The 16,713-nt window shown below is 42.9% G+C and overlaps 1 protein-coding gene across 1 annotated transcript; it reads left to right on the top strand.

Moving 5' to 3' along the window:
• The first annotated feature begins 12,256 nt into the window (after positions 1 to 12,256).
• Positions 12,257 to 12,781, top strand: LOC145799749 (uncharacterized). Its single transcript, XM_082889380.1, has one exon. The coding sequence runs from the start codon at positions 12,257 to 12,259 to the stop codon at positions 12,779 to 12,781; it is 525 nt and encodes a 174-aa protein (XP_082745506.1).
• The last annotated feature ends 3,932 nt before the right edge of the window (positions 12,782 to 16,713 follow it).

Here is a 16,713-nt window from a genome sequence, read left to right as displayed (position 1 = left end):
GGGTTGAAGTAGGTCTGACTCGACAAAGGTCCCAATAGACTCCATGAAGAAAAATGTCTAAGTCAAGTTGCAGAGGTAGCACTTGTAGCGGTCAAGTTATTAAGGCACTTTGTCTCAGCGCCGTCATTCCTAGTATTGTCGATGCCGCCGCCATCTCAAGTATTGCAGGTGCTGCTGTTTGAAGTTGTTAAGGGAAAGAGAAAACCAGAGCAACTACGTTGCAGAGGCAACGCTTGCAACGGCCAAGTTACGGAGGTACTTTGTCAGCGCCTCCATTTCTAGTATTGTCAACACTGCCATTTAAACTTGCCGCAAGAAATGGCCACCGCAGTAACTACCGTTGTCACAACAACTACAACCGTCACAACTAACTTGCAGAAGGAACACCCCACCAAGGTCATAGAAACCTTTGGGAGAAGCTTCCCTTCCACAAGTAGGGGCTAATACTTGGCACTGATAGCAGGCCCAGAGACACCAGTATACCACGGCGACCTCGCGAATATGGGAGCAGGGTAGTCCGAGTGCAAGGGATTCCCTTTCCATTTACCCAGGTCATGGACCTACCTTAGTTGCATAGACAGGACCAAGGAAGCCCCCCAAGGGCACCAAGGCATAACATGGCTGATAGCAAGAATAGTTGTGGCCTTCGCCCTAGGAAGCTGGGGAGTTTATGGTTAGGTGGCTGCGAGCGGAGGCTTCGCTAGGGTGAACACTAAACATGGCTGATAGCAAGCTATAAAATCTTGGCTAAATTGAACTGAGAAGGCAAGTGCAGCGGCAAACGTTACCGCCAGAAGTGCACTTGCTGAGGTTCAAGCTGAGAAGGCAAATTGCTGCGGCAAATACTCCCGTCGCAAGTTCACTTGCTGAGGTATCTGTGCCAAACAGATAATATATAGTACATGCATAGGGACACGTGGCACCTTCAGCCTTGGAGTCCTAGGCAGAATATTCTATGTAATTCTTTGGGACACATGTCCTCACTTTATTTGTCCACTTGTTGTCCTGTTGATGTCAAGGAAAAGCCTATAAATAAGACCCATTTCCCAAGGTCCAATAAGAGGAATTTTGGGAACTTGGAGAGATGCTTCCCATTTGTACATCGTCATTCTCTTCTACTTGAGCCACTTGCTCCACCCTCAACTAGCTACCCATTCTCCAACTTTTCCAGATTGTTGTTGACTCATTTCTCTAACCGTTTCATCTTTGTTAGATCGTTGACATAGTTTTGCCTCTCTAATTACTCTCTTAATCACTGTTCACCTCGAACTTGGGGAGGTTGCTTTTTTGATGGTTTATATGTATAATGGCTTTCACACTTCACTGGAAAAAATGGCAGAAGATGAAGTTCAGCAACAACCACGACAGCAAGGTTCTTCTAATGGTGAAGCAGCACATGCTGTGGTCCATGACCAAAGTGTTGTAGTCGAAGCAGTCCAATCACTTTAGGATACACAGAGGGAGATCCTAATAGCTTAACAAACTCTCACCAAAGCTATTATGGCCATGGCTCTAGCATAGGAACCTCCACCTCTAGCAGTCCCAAACCCAAAGCCTAACCTGATCCCTGAGAATCAGGCTCCGATCCAGGTGCCTCCTGCAGTACCTTAGGTGAACAACACGGCTATTGGTTTAGCTACCCAAGAGTAGACTAGTTTTTACTAGCCCACTCACTTCATTACTCTAGTCGACGTCCAAGCAATGCTCGAGCAAGAGTGTAGCAAGAAGTAGTTGCCATCTCTTCCAGATCCAAATGTTAAGCCCTCATACCCTCAAGAGATATTGGCCATGCCATATCCAACTGGGTATACGGTACCCAAGTTTGTGACGTTTCATGGGAAGCAAGGTAACGCCAGAGAGCATGTGGTGAGGTTCATCGAAACCCTTGGTGTCCATAGTAGTGTCCACCCTCTGTGCATTCAGGAGTTTTTCAAATCACTCATTGAAAGGGCTTATAGCTAGTACGTGAACTTGGCCCCTAACTCGATCAAGAGTTGAAGAAGATGGCGAAAAAGTTTCACACGAAGTTCTTCCAAGTCCAAGAAAAAGTTATAACCCTCACACTTGGTCGAGATGTCCAGAAAGAAGGCAAAGATATACTGGACTATGTCAAACGGTTCCAGGACAAAGCCATTGACTTCCATGAACCAGTGGATGAAGCTCATTTAGTCAGCATATGTGTGGAGGGTGCCATACATGACTACAAACTTTTCTTGGTGAACCATAATCTACTCACCTTTTCAGCCTTGATTGAAGCGGCTAGAAATCTTAGTACCACGGGCCCCTTGCATAGATCTCGTGAAAGTCATCACTACTCTCACAATAGCATAGTTGCTACGGTAACCTCCCTAGGAAGGAGTCGCTCGCAAGGCGAGGCGTCATCTTCTCGAAAGAGGAAAAGTTATGAGGACAAAAATCTCTATCCTTGCAGTCTTAAGAATGTCAAAGCCTTGGTCAAAGAGTGGGTAGTCAATGGTGAACTTACCCTCTCACCAGTTGATGTCCCTCTAACCAAGGATGACAAAGAGAGCCCAGACTATTGTATCTATCACAGAGCCACCAGACACCTTACTAGGGACTGTTGGACTTTGAAAAGTATCTTCAAGAAGAAAGTTGCTACGAACAAGTTGAAGTTCAAAGATGCGAGTAACCATGATGTAAGAAAGGACCCTTATTCTAACCATAAGGAAAAATGGAAGAATGTACACACGATTGGGTATCTTACGCCTGTGCGCGATCAAGTGCACATGGCATCCTGCTATGATGAGTTAGAAGAAATTGCAGCGGGCCAACTTCCTAAACCAGTAACTGTGGAGGCAAACTCACAGAGGATACCCATGTCCATGCCTTACAAAACTCTGTCAAGTTTTGTACCTTCTTTGATCAATTGAGAATGAGCTAAGCCACCAGGTTGGAGGCTACAAAGGCCCTCATCAACATCTCTAAAGTGTATCATGTCGAAGTTGTTGAGGCTAAGGAGTATGTGCCTCGGCTTATCCATGAAGACCATGGGTCCATTACTTTTTTAGAGACAGACAGAGCATAGCCACTTTTCCATAACCACCCTCTCTTTGTCACGGCTTACGTTTTCAAGCGTGCTTTCTTTAATAGGAGGGCATCCATAAAACATCATGACTGCCGACACCTTTGCGAAGGCTGGTATTCCAGAGTTCAAGATGGTTTGCTAACCCATTACTGTGACAGGCTTTGGTGGCGAAAAGAAAGTTACTAAGGGCTATGTTGTAGTGGATTTAGTAGTTGGCAAGATCCGCTCCGCAACTATGTTCCATGTAACTGAGGTAGATACAAACTATCATACAATACTTGGCAAAGCCTGGATGCACCAATATGGCGCTATCCCGTCAAGTTACCACCAATGTGTGAAGGCAAAACTAGGCAAGAGAACAGTAACCATAAATGTGTCTGAAAAGCCGTTTAGAGTAGACAAGACACACTAATTTGGTGCAATTTTCTTTACTGAGCTGTTAACTGATGAAATCCCAAGGACTAACAAAGTTGCAAGGGTAAATTTGCCAAGGTGGGAAGACATTCAAGATGTGGAGGCATTTCCAACAAGCAATGGGCACAAGAGGAGTAGCAAGTCCACAAGTCCCTTGCCGAAGATTGTTAAAGTGCGCGATGGTGGTAAGACAGTTTACTACTTATAACGATCTTGAGGGCCAGACTTCATACCCTGAGAGGATGGCTCCGAGATGAATAAATGTGATGGCATCGAGTCTCAAGAAAGGTTAGGTGAGACGCTTGAAACAGCTCTAGAGTGCATGCAAGATAGGCCTAAGCCGCAGCAGGAGGTACTTGCTAAAATTTCAACCCTTGAGAGTGAACAACTTGTGGTTTGTGAACAATTGAGTATATTCTCTTCAAAGGTATAACTCTTGCCATCTTTTTGCCTTGTCTAAACTGCGCTTTTCTTTCCCTTTTTTAACTGTTTTGGCTATTTTTCGAGTGCTGAACCTGTGATTAAAATGCTACCAAAGGTGGAGGGGTTAACCACCCTTTCTTGAACCTTATCCCATGGCTTGAATCCTTGTTTTTACCCACTTGTTTCTCAACTTTTGGCTACTGATTTTTAGAGTTCTTAAAGGCTAAAATATGTGATTTTAAGGTCCAAAAAGTGGAGGGGTTACCCACCCTTCCTTAGGCTTGCTTACTAGCTTTATTCTCTTCTTATTTTGCTTCCATTTTCTAGCTTTTTAAACTACTTTTTAAGCACTATTTAGTGAGCTTTGGGGCTATTTTGATGTGTTTATTTAGTTTATGCGTTGAATACTATGCTTGTGTTGTTGTAAGTCCTCATAGATTTGGGGTTTAGGCCTTAGACACCAAACTATTTGAGTTGATAGCTTTTCATTACTTATTTTCCATGTTAAGGGTCTCACTTTAATAATCACTTTTGCATAATCATCTATACAACCTCCCTCTATTCTATTTTTCCTTTGATTAAGAGTTGTCTCAAACACTTAGTTGTTGTTCAAAGCACGAGAAAGAGACTTTCCATTCTTAATGGTTTAATCTCTTCAGAGGTTCATTACCAATACATTGCATCTCTCTCATGTAACATAACCTTTTGTTTGACAGTTTTCTTTATCACTTTGAACTTAGTGGACGCAGCTATCATTTTTGGACAAAAATAAATAAAGAATGGCAAGGTAATGTAAAAGAGGTTAAAATTGGACTAAAGAAGTAAAAAAGGGTAATAAAATTTAGTTGGGTTCAATCAGACGTTATATTGAACCCATTGAGTCTTGAATCATGACATACTTTCAGTGATGTTCAATGATTCAAGAAGCAATGTCAACCACTTCCCTTAAGGTAACATGATAGGGGAGAGGTTTTGTTGTTCTTTTATTTTCGTTTATTGATCTTTCGTCCTATCGGTTCATAGATCATTACGCAATAACTTTGCGACAATTGATGGTTTGTGAATCGATTCTACTCATCCCTTGATCAATTTCATGATAGGGAGAGGCAGAGAGGACAAACATCTCCTGGAAACACTCTGACCTTGTTTGGTTTATGTTTGTAGAGTAGTTTTTGAGATAAGAAAATACAAAAACTTGTTTGGTTTGCCTTTTTCTAAATATTCTTTCCAAAATAACTTTGGTTTTTTTTTTTTTTTTTTTTTTTTTTTTGTGGAGTAGTTTTTGAGATAAAAAGTCTAAAAACTTGTTTGGTTTGTCTTTTTCAAAATATTCTCTCCAAAGTAACTTTGGTTTTTTTTGTAGAGTAGTTTTTGAGATAAAAAGCACAAAAACTTGTTTGGTTTGCCTTTTTATAGAGTAGTTTTTGAGATAAAAGTACAAAAGTTTGTTTGGTTTGCCTTTTTTGCAAACATGTTTCAAAAGTAATCCTGGAAATTGGATAACCAAACACATTTCAGAGAGTTTTTTTGGGAAAATCTATTTGGTTTGATTACTCTTAAAAAAGTGTTTGTAGAGTATATTTTCAAAAAAAATTTCCCAAAATCAAACCAAACAAGGCCTCTGTTTTTGCTATGTTTCTTTTCTGTGCCAGTAAGGCAGAACATCAAAATAGTGGCCGGCCGGCCACCCTTCCATCTGGCCGACCACTTTCCAAGACGGACCGGCCACCTTATTTTGTGCAAGCAGTGTCTTTTTTTGTGGAAGAACAGAGCAGAAGCTGGGGCAAAAATAGAATAATTTTCTGATTGCAAATAGAATAGCTTCTGGTAGCAAAACAGAGAGGTTTTCGAGCTTACATTCTCATTCATGCATGTGCGACCCTTCACTTCCCGCAGCCCGTTAAATTAATGCTTTGATAGTAGTATGTTTAATTAACTAGATTCGTTTGAATTTGTAATAGCTACTTAAGTTTAGTTATTATAATAGCTAGTTAAATTAGTTAATTTGGCATTGTAATAATTAGTTTAACATTCGAACATTTGGACCCTCCCGTGTGAGGGCAAACTTGCAATATTTTATATGTCTTCCAACCCCCATTCTTTCTCCTTTTTATTTACTTGCTTACGATGCTTGCATGTTGCATTCATATTTTGGTTTCATATCATTACCATGTGTAAATATCCATTTTTGCATTCATCAGGTTCGGTTCATTATTCTAACATTGTTGTCGTTTCTTACTTACTTGAATACGTGCGCTATCGCATGCTTTGAGTTGAGCCATGTGTCATGTTAATAAACCGAACCTAGTAGTTGCATTTTGTATGTGTTGCATTAGTCACTTACATATTAGAGCATGCATTTTTTTCTAACTAGTTTTTTCTATTTTGGCTTGCCTCGGTTGAGTACTAGGTGAGCATTTTCGCTTTAGCATATTCCATGTATATCCATGTTGCCATATCAAGCATATTTACTATGAAGCTAAGTGCTTATTTCATATATCTCTTGAATGCCTGTGGATGAATGCTAATTTGCTTAAATTGGAATGATTGGATTAATGTACGTATGAGCTGACTTTTTCAAGTGGCATATATTCAAACCACTTTTCAAAAAAACATAAAAATCAAAGCATTACAAAGTGGAAAAAATAGTCTATACTTGTATGCCTCACATGGTAAAGTTAGCTTAATAAGCAGGAAGAGCATATGATGTACACAAAAATCACATCATGATTAGTAGAGGCCAATCTTTGATCAGGTTTATGGGGTGCTCAATTCATAACCTTCCCCTCTCATACCTAAGTTTCTAAGCCAAGACACTTTGGTGATGACGGGATAAGTGGCCTTTGGCACGAGTCACAGGTTTTCTAAATTTTTTAAAAATATTTAGGTAGTGACTCTAAAATCTGGCAATGCAGTCCATTTTTGGCATCTCAGATTATAAATGGATTTTCTAAAGATTTTCCTGATTTGGACTCATTTGTGTTCCTTCTGTTTCACATTGCACTTGTGAAACCAGATTCAGAACCACGGAAGTCTGAATTGTAGGGCTATCGTATCCGAGTAGACTAAACCCCTCCAAGGAGTGCGAAAAGCAAGCTACAGTTTCTGATGACTCTACTGGGGATTTAGAGAACTTGACTTAAACTTCATGATGTGACATTTTATTTACAGATAAATATTCATTGCATTGCATTTGCATTGTTACTTTAAGTCACTGTGTTTTCCATCTGCTATGCCTGGACAACTTGCTGGAGGCTTGCCTAAAAAACTTGCCAAAAGGCTGGCCGATCGTGGGCTTTGCCATGTTGGAAACACAACCCTTGGATCTGGATTATCGCCGTATCGCTTGATCTTCCTTTAACTTCTTGGTGTTAGGTGTAAGAGGTATATTAGGCAATCTTGTTGAGGTACCCTTTTGACCAATCGGCCTAGTGCATGTAGTGAGCTCTAGAGACCATTCAAAATAGGACAGGATGCTCACCCATATGCAGGACATTGTGAAACTACTTGCTTGAAGTAGTGAAACCCTGGATCACTTCAGAGCTAGGACAGGGAAATCCTAACCTCTCATTGGGGTGTTTTGAATGCTTTTGTGCAAAATGTGAAATCATTGGAAATGTGTGATGCAATCCTTAGAGAGACTTAATCTTGAGGCGATTCCTTTCAAAACTTGAGGGTCATATCAGAATTAGAATTCAGGTCGAAATCCAGGGGTTTGTGTTTGTTATGGGTGAATTTTTAGTAGGACTAGAACCACCCAAAATCGTATCCTGCTTTGTTTTGACCAGTATACCCGGTATCTTGATCTAATAGGGCATTTATTTTTAATGCTAGGTTTTTCTAAGCCAGGTCGCCAAGGAGTTGTACCTAACTCAGCAAAGGCCCAGTCCATCCAATCCCAGAAAAAACCTACTCAGCAAAGGTCTAGTCCATCTGATCCCCAAAGGCCAACTCAGATCCATCCAATGCCAAAAAAATCCATTCTAAAAAGCCCAATCCAATCAAACCTATCTAGACTAATCTAGTTCAGACACATCAAGTATAACCGGGTTGAAATCCTTGTTAGCTAGCTCTCAGCTTACACCCATCCATTTTCCCGATTGCCAACTCAGCAGACCCGTGATGGCTTAGAGTCCAGAAGAAGTTGTGGCCATGATAACGGCCCTAAGCCAGGTATTTGCGCTACAGGATGAGACCAGTGCTAAAATGCAACGCCCATTTGGGGCATCTACCACACATCCAATCCAGGGCCCCCAGCCAAACTTTGACCCATCTTCGCCAGCTGAAGATTTTTAGGGTCCAGATCCTCGAGAAGGGTTGGCTTAAGTTTGAGTTTTCAGACCCCTGCTGTAGCCAGCCACCAATATTTGGCCAGCCGGCTACCTGTTGGCCAATAGGCCTCTAGGTGGTTTGGCTTGGAAAAATCAGGTTTTGGCCCAAAGGTGGTGTAAGGTTCTAGGCTCTAAAACTCCAGAACCGAGCTTTCTTGTTAAGAAAATCAAACATATGTACAGCGTAGTATTTCATCATCGAGTGATCAACCTGAGGTGCCTAAGTCTTAAGGGCGATAAAAAATGGGGTGTCTACAGCATCACACTATTTTGTGCATTCACCTTGTATCGCACTATTTTGTACATTTCCCTTGCATCGCACTGTTGTGTGCACCTTGCATCGCACTGTTGTGTGCACCTTCTATCGCACTGTTTTATGCACCTTGCATCACATTGTTTCATGCATTCACCTTGTGTCGCACTGTTTTGTGCTATTCACTGTGTATCGCACCGTCTTGTGCACCTATACAACACTATTTTGTGCATTCATCTTATATTGCACTGTTTTTGTGCACCTTGTATTGCACTGTTGTGTGCATTCACCTTGTGTACTTGCATCGCATTGTTTTGTGCATTCACTCAACACAGCACTGTCTTGAGCACCTTGCATCGCACTATCTTGTGCACCTTGCGTAGCACTGTTTTGTACACCTCGCCCATACTGTCTTGTGCACTCCTAAGGTCTAGGAGACCTTAAATCCTTTAAAGGTACAATTCCTTTGGCGTTTGTCGTGCCCGAACGGCTTCAAGCGGTTCGGTATAGCCACCTGATTGTGTTTGTGGTGAGTTTCTAGGAGACCAACTCAGACGGTGGAAACTAGAGTTCGAGTGGCTGAGGCCTAGAACGAAAGGTTTGGAATTTAAAGACTAGAGTCTGGTTTGAATACCCAGGGGTGTATCCTCAGCTTGAAATCTATATGGCAACCTGTAGCTTGTTTTTCGTGCTGCTTTCATATACGATTAGCCCTAGTGTTCGGATTCTCGTGATTCTAAATCTGATTCCACAAGTGCAATGTGAAATAGATAAACACAAATTAGTCCAAATCCGAAAAATCTTTTGAAAAATTGATTTTGAATAAATGATGCCAAAAACGGACTACATTGCCAGATTTTAGAGTTGCCACCTAAATATTTTGGAAAATTTTAGAAACCCATGACTAGTGCCACAGGCCACTTGTCCATCATCACTAAAGTTGTCTTGGTTTGAGAACTTAGGTATGAGAGAGGAAGGTCATGAATTGAGCACCCCACTCACCCGATCAAAGATCGGTCTCTACAAATCATGATGTGATTTTTATTTAATTTTGATCATGGCCGGATCAATATCATTGATGTCAAAGGGAAGGAGTCCCCAATGAGGCAGTGCCAGGGCCTATAATCCGAAGCTTGTGCAAACATCTCTTGTGGATACGGGACATGTGGGTTTTCAATTGGTAGAGGTGGGTTGGGATTTTGCTAGGCAGCCAGGACTGGGTACACAGTAGATGCTGATGCCCCAGATAGGCGCTGCATGTTGGCGATAGTTTCCTCCTGAGCGGCTATCCTCTGATTCAAGGTATCCATAGTCCTCTAGAATGCTACCATCATGGCAGCAACTTCCTCTGCGCTTTGTGCCATTGCTAGTCTAGGTGAATTAGGTACTGGTGAGCTGAATGGATGTGAACGCCCAAGTGTTTGCTGAGTGCTCTATGCGAGTGCTCTATGCTGGTGCTGATAACTGTCTGCCCCTTCTTCGTCAAGCAATCGATAGAAGAGAGACTAACACTGGCTGACCACCAAAGCACTTAAAAAATCTCAAGGCTTCAATTCCATTCCAGCTATTGAAGGCGGGGTATACCGAAGCCTCGGTCAGACTATCAAAAAAGTTCAAAATGCCTCACATTGATAGATTCAATAGTAGTGGGGACCCCATTGTTCATGTTCGACTATTTTCAGATGTTCTGAGGCCAATGGGCCTATCTCGAGCATAGAAGCTGTCCCTGTTCGGCCGAACTTTCTCAGATATGGCAACTATCTAGTACGCCAAGTTGGAGGACTCAACGAAATAGAATTGGGAGGAACCATCTGAGGGATTTGTTAACCAATACTCATACAATACTCAGATAGAAATAACCATCGGTGAGATGGAAGAAACTACCTAGAACCTCCAAAAAACCCTTTATTGACTTTGTTGCCAGGTGGAGGGCAAAAGCAGCAAGAATGACAAATAGGCCATCAGAGAGGGAACAAGTCTGGTTAGTGGTTCAGAACCTCGAGCCAAATATGTTACGACGAATGATAGTGGCGCCATTGTCTACATTTGCTTCACTACTCGAGTTGGAGGTCCAAATTGAAAGTGCATTCAAGAAAGGCATCATCTAGAGAACTAGTGAAGCTGTGGAGAGACCGTTCACTAGGAGTATCAATCCTAGCAATAGCACTATTCCTCGGTCCGCAGAGGTCAGCATCGTCGTCACAGCTACCAAAATGGCCGATCCCTTCGCTATTACAACTTCACAGCCCATCGGCCTAAACCGAAACCAAAACCAAAGAACCTTTGCTCCTTTCCACATGAGCACGGCCCGCACCCTTAAACTACTAATGAAAAAGGGCCCCTTAAGCCCCTTAACCCTCGACCTCTCCTTGACCCACTACCACCTAGACACGACCCCACATAGTACTGCATTTTCCATCAACAACACAGTCACCCTACTGATCGATGTTATCGCTTGCGTCATAAGATCTAGGATCTTATTGACAATAAAATCATCACAAGATCCAGGATCTTATTGACAATAAAATCATCACCCCACCCTCCAAACCGAACGTGACCACCAACCCGCTTCCCGCCCATAATCAAGTACCCCTACCCAGAAACATTAACCTAATCAATACACTGTGCATATATTACCCCATCCTATCAACCAAAACATGAGGTGGCTATCCCAGAAAGCACAGTTATATGCATGATGGACATAGCACCCAGAACCTAATCAGGGCCTGTAGTGGTGGAGGTGGAGGAGAAAAAGAATGTGCTAAAGACTGGATTGTCTGATGCCCAAGTCATATAGAAGGGGGCCTCACTTGTAGAGGAGTATGACCCCAGCAAGTACATTGTGACCGTTGATTAGCCAAAGCCTGTGGTCATGTTACCAGACTTTCTCAGCATCAACGCCCGTGGGGAGAATGAGCCAGGGCAGAATCCAAACAACTGGCCTGGACAAGGTCTTGATGACTTAGCAGAACGGGAGGAAGACTTGGCAGAACTGGAGGAGGACCTGAAAAAACTTTACTTCCTCAAAGAGGAGGATGTGGGCAACGTTCAAATCGGGTGGTGGGATCCAAGCCAGCCTGAATCTAGCATTGGATAGCTGAATAAAGAGGAATCAGATATGGAGGAGTAAGCAAAGGAGATTGTGAAAGGAGAGGAGGTTGATGAGAATAGCAAGGTTGAGGCCATACCCATGACTGAAAAAGAAAAAGCGTTAGAGCAATTCCAACGGGAGAGAATAGGGGAAATCCAGAGGAAGATAGCTCAGGAACAGGCAAAGGGAAAGAGAAAGGCAAAAACCGAGTCAGCGATGCCCGAAACACAAGAAAGCTGAAGTGGGAACCTAATGACAGGGAAAGGCTGCCAAGGAAGCTCAGATAGTACCGCAGTGCAGAGACTGAAACTGCCATAGAAGATGAATGGTATGATAATGAAGGGCATGATGTGAATATGATTTGGGTGGGACCAGACAATAGTCTATCAATGACTGCAGGGAAATGATGGAAAAATAGTGATTTAAGCTATGCATATGCTGACGAAGGGTGGAAAGCCGATACCCCTGATGACATATGGTATATAGATGATATTAACCATATGACCCGAAGTGGTTGGTATTTTAAGCCCCCGACCTTAGATCAGCCAAAGTCCTCCAGGAAAGAAGTTGAGAAATCGAAAGAGAAAGACATTGAAGAAGACCTGGTCTTGAACAAACTTAAAAAGATTCAGGCAGACATATCAATCTAGGGGCTGTTGATGGCTTCTTGAGAACATAAGTAGGCACTGCTAGAGGCAATGAACAAAACAAAGCTGTCTATCGACACCACCGCTGATCAACTGGTGTCATTAGTCACGTCCGGGGACATTAATCTAGCGTTATCTTTTACAGATAAAAAGTTGTCGCCTAAGGGTACAAACCACAACCGACCCTTGTATGTGACTCTAGAGAGCCGAAAAAAGTGGATCTCAGTGGTACTAGTAGATACCGGCACGGCGATTAACGTGCGTTCGGCAAGGATCGCTTATGCTATAGGTTTGAAGCTAGCTAACTTCGCACCCACAATCCAAGCCTTTCGAGCCTATGACAACACTAGCTGGGATGTTATGGGAATGTTCAAGAACCACATACGGATTGGCCCGTCTGAGCATGAGGTGGAATTCCATGTTATGAATGTACTGGAAACTTTCAATCTACTCTTGGAAAGGCCTTGGCTACACCAGATGAGGGAAGTGTCATCAACGATTCACCAGCTGGTGAAATACCTCTTCAATGGTGGGATTGCTACGATTTACGGCAATGTTGCAATCCACCCTCTCTAGGGAACTACCATGCCCTTGCTAGAAATAATACATGGGGAAGAGGATATGTTCCTCTTCGGCCTCTCCTTGGCAGAGGCCCGTCTGGTACAGTCGGTCATGACGAAAGATGACCGAAACTACGTGAGCGCTCAGTCCATCTACATGATGAACAAACAAGGGCATATTCTTATATCAGGACTGGGCAAAAGTGGCAGTTAGAGAGGTACCATTTCCAGAGAGATGATTCACAACCCCCATGCTTTTGGGTCAGGGTGCAAGCCTACTGCCGAAGATTGGAAGAGGAAAGGGGATGAGTTGAGGGGGAGACTTAAAGCAAAAAGGGCTGGGAGGCAGTATGAGCTAGTCCACAAGCCAATACGAGGAACCCTGAACGGACGCTTTGTTCGCCAAGGGGAAGATTTCCCCTTATGTGGATTTCGAAAGCCATGGGTTAACCCAGAAACAAAGATACATTACTCGAGGTTTGAGATCTTCTTCAGGCACCAATTACCAGAAGAGGAGAATGAGTAGAAGGACCTGAGCGGCAGTACAGAGCAAGGCAGGACTGCAAGCTTGGGCATTGTCGAAGAAGAGCTATTAGGGAAAGCACTAGCTGACCTACTAGCAAGTTCCAGTGCTAGGACTGAGCCCGTCAACTTGGGGGATAGTGTTACTATCTCTATGATCGGGGATAAACCAGCAGTAGAATTCACTGGTCTCATTGTGGATGCATATGAGGCTCCATGCTTGGTCTGGCAATTTGAGAAAGGTACCATTGGTCATTCTAAACCGAGTAATGAGTCTGAATCTAATTCCACTGAGTCTGTTGAGTCGGGGTCAGATTCGTGTTCTTTTGAGGAGTCAGAGTCTAGTACTTCCGGGAGGGGTAACCCGAATACCAAGGCCCTATCTAGGTTGTTTTTCAGTTTTTCTTTTAAGTCAACTGTAATCGAAGACCCTGGCTTCTTGAATGGGAATGTTGTAGATTTCACTTACTTCTCTGTGCCTTTGGATTGTTGCACTGATCTTGATTTTCAAAATTTTGACTTAAACGAAGAGGAAGAAATTTCTCGGGCTTTGAAAAACTTGGTTGACCAAGAGGAGAAGAGGCGTGTTAAGCCCTGCACAAATAAAATCATTGCAATTAATGTGGGTACTGAGAAGGATCCCGCTTGGTCCAGATCGGGTCCATGTTGTCTTCGGAGGAACACGAGCGTTTAATCGCTTTATTAAAAAATTTCAAAGAGGTTTTCACGTGGTCCTACGAAGACATGCCTGGAATCGACCCTGAGATTATATAGTACCGGATCCCTCTTGACCCTAAGGCCTGACCAGTTAAGTAGAAACTGCGTAGAGTCTATCCAGATTGGGCGTTGAAGATTAAAGAAGAGGTCACCAAATAGATTGAGATAGGTTTCTTAATGGTGTCTGAGTACCCGACTTAGTTGGCCAATATCGTTCTGGTTCAGAAAAAGGACAACAGAATCAAGGCTTGTGTCGACTTTCGGGATTTGAATAGAGCTAGCCCGAAAGACGACTTCCCATTGTCGCACATTGACGAGTTGGTGGACTTCATCACGAGCCATGCATTGCTATCATTCATGGATGGGTTTTTCGAGTATAACCAGATTTTGATAGTACTAGAGGACAGAAAGAAGACTGCTTTTAATACGCCGTAGGGCACCTATTGCTACTGAGTCATGCCTTTTGGGTTAAAAAATGCTAGGGCTACATATTAGAGGGCTGATCAGAGAGCTGCGACCATGATCTTGCATGACATGATCCATAAAGAGGTTGCGGTGTATGTGGACGACATGATTGTCAAGTATAAAGAGCGAGAAGGCCACTACACTACACTAGAAAAAAAATTTGAGCGGATCAGGGAGTATAGAATGTGGTTAAACCCATAGAAATGCACCTTTGGGGTGATTGCAGGAAAAATGTTAGGATTTTTTATCACATAGAGAGGAATTGAAGTAGATCCATCTAAAATCATGGCCATCTTAGAAATGCCACCACTGAGGGCTAAAAAGGAGGTGTACGGATTTCTGGGTAAAGTGCAATTCAGAAGACGGTTTATCTCAAAATTAACTTTGACTTGTGAACCACTGTTTGGTCTCTTGAAGAAAGGGAAGAAGTTCCAATGGGATGATCGATGTCAGTTTTCTTTTAAGCAGGTCAAGCAATACCTACAGAATCCGTCTGTGTTGTCACCACCAGATCCGGGGAAGCCACTGATCTTGTACTTGTCAGTGACAAATTGGACCGTGGGGTGCATGCTAGTTCAGGAATCATAAGCTAAAGTGGAAAAGGCCATCTATTATCTGAGTAAGAAGATGCTGGATTACGAGACCCACTACATTCCCCTCGAGAAAGCTTGCTTAGCTTTGGTATGGGCCACCAGGAAGTTGAGACACTACCTGTTAGCTCACTCCGTAAATCTGGTTTTGAGATTAGATCCCATCAAATATCTCTTTGAGAAACCAGTGCTTACGGGGTAGGCTAGCTCGTTGGTTGCTTTTTTTCTCCGAATTTGATCTCAAGTATGTTGCGCGCAGATCGGTCAAAGGGAGAGTTGTAGAGGAATTTTTGGCAAACCACCTAGTAGAATGAGATGAGGCAGTGGAGTATCTATTCCCAAATGAAGAGATTCTACAGATAGAAGAACATACATAGACAATGTACTTTGACAGAGCATCTAATCAATATGGTTATGGCATAAGTGTGTTGCTGGTAGCACTCGACAATTCCCATATACCTTTAGCTTTCAAACTTTGGTTCAAAGTGTCTAACAATGAAGCAGAATATGAGGCATGTATCGCTGGATTGAAGTTGCCTTAGAACTAGGGGCAACAAGGTTGGACGTCATCGGAGACTCGAACATGGCTGTTTCTCAAGCTAACAGAGACTGGAAAGTCAAGGAAGAGAAAATGAAGGTTTATCATCAGGCCCTGGACGTTTTAATTCTGAGGTTTACAAAACTGACATTTACACATCTGTTGAGAGAGAACAATAGGTTTGCTGATGCATTAGCAACTCTATCTTCCATGGTAGATATCCCGCTTGGAGACAAGATGCGTCCAATCATCATTGAATAGAAATATGCAACTGCTTATGAGACCATTGCCACAATAGATGAGGTTCAAGACAAGAACCCCTGGTATTATGACATTTAGAATTTTCTAGAGAAGGATACGTATCCACCAGAGGCAAATGCCAAAGATAAACAAGGAGTACGGCATATGGCCGTCCAATTCATCATCTGAGGGGGTAAATTGTACAAGAGAGGCCATCTGGGAATGCATAAGATCTGTGTTGAAGAAAAGTCGAAGCGTCTCATGGAGGCTATCCATGGAAGAGAGTGCGGAGCACACATGAATTGTGTGATGCTGGCCAGGAAGATCCTCAGGTAAGGCTATTATTCATCAACTATAGAGGAATATTGCATTACCTTTGTGCGGCGATGCCACAAGTGTCAAATCCATGCTAATCACATAAACATCCCGTCATCAAAGCTTTACAACATGACTTCGCCGTGGCCTTTCTCAGTCTGGAGAATTGACGTCATCGAGGCAGTCTCGCCAAAGGGTTCAAATGGACGTGAGTATATTTTAGTAGCTATCAACTATGTTACCAAGTGGGTGGAAGCTCAGTCTTGCTCTGTGTTGAAGGCATCACATGTGGCCAAGTTCATCAAGAATAACATCATCTGTAGGTACGGGGTGCCAAATGAGATTATCTCAGACAACGAGTCGCATTTCAAGAAAGAGGTGGTTGATTTGCTCGAGAAATATAATGTGGCTTTTCATAAGTCAACAACATACAAACCACAGACCAACGGGGTTATTGAGGCCGCTAACAAGAATGTCAAGAACATCATACGAAAGATGGTGGAAACTTAGAAGGATTGACCAGATAAACTACCCTTTGCACTCTGGGGGTACGGAACGTCA

Source organism: Camellia sinensis, chromosome 9 (genome assembly GCF_055761805.1).
Source record: "Camellia sinensis isolate YWXY chromosome 9, ASM5576180v1, whole genome shotgun sequence".
In the NCBI taxonomy this organism is placed as follows: domain Eukaryota; kingdom Viridiplantae; phylum Streptophyta; class Magnoliopsida; order Ericales; family Theaceae; genus Camellia; species Camellia sinensis.
Note: the sequence above shows the minus strand (reverse complement) of the source record. Positions and strands in the feature narration are given on the sequence as shown.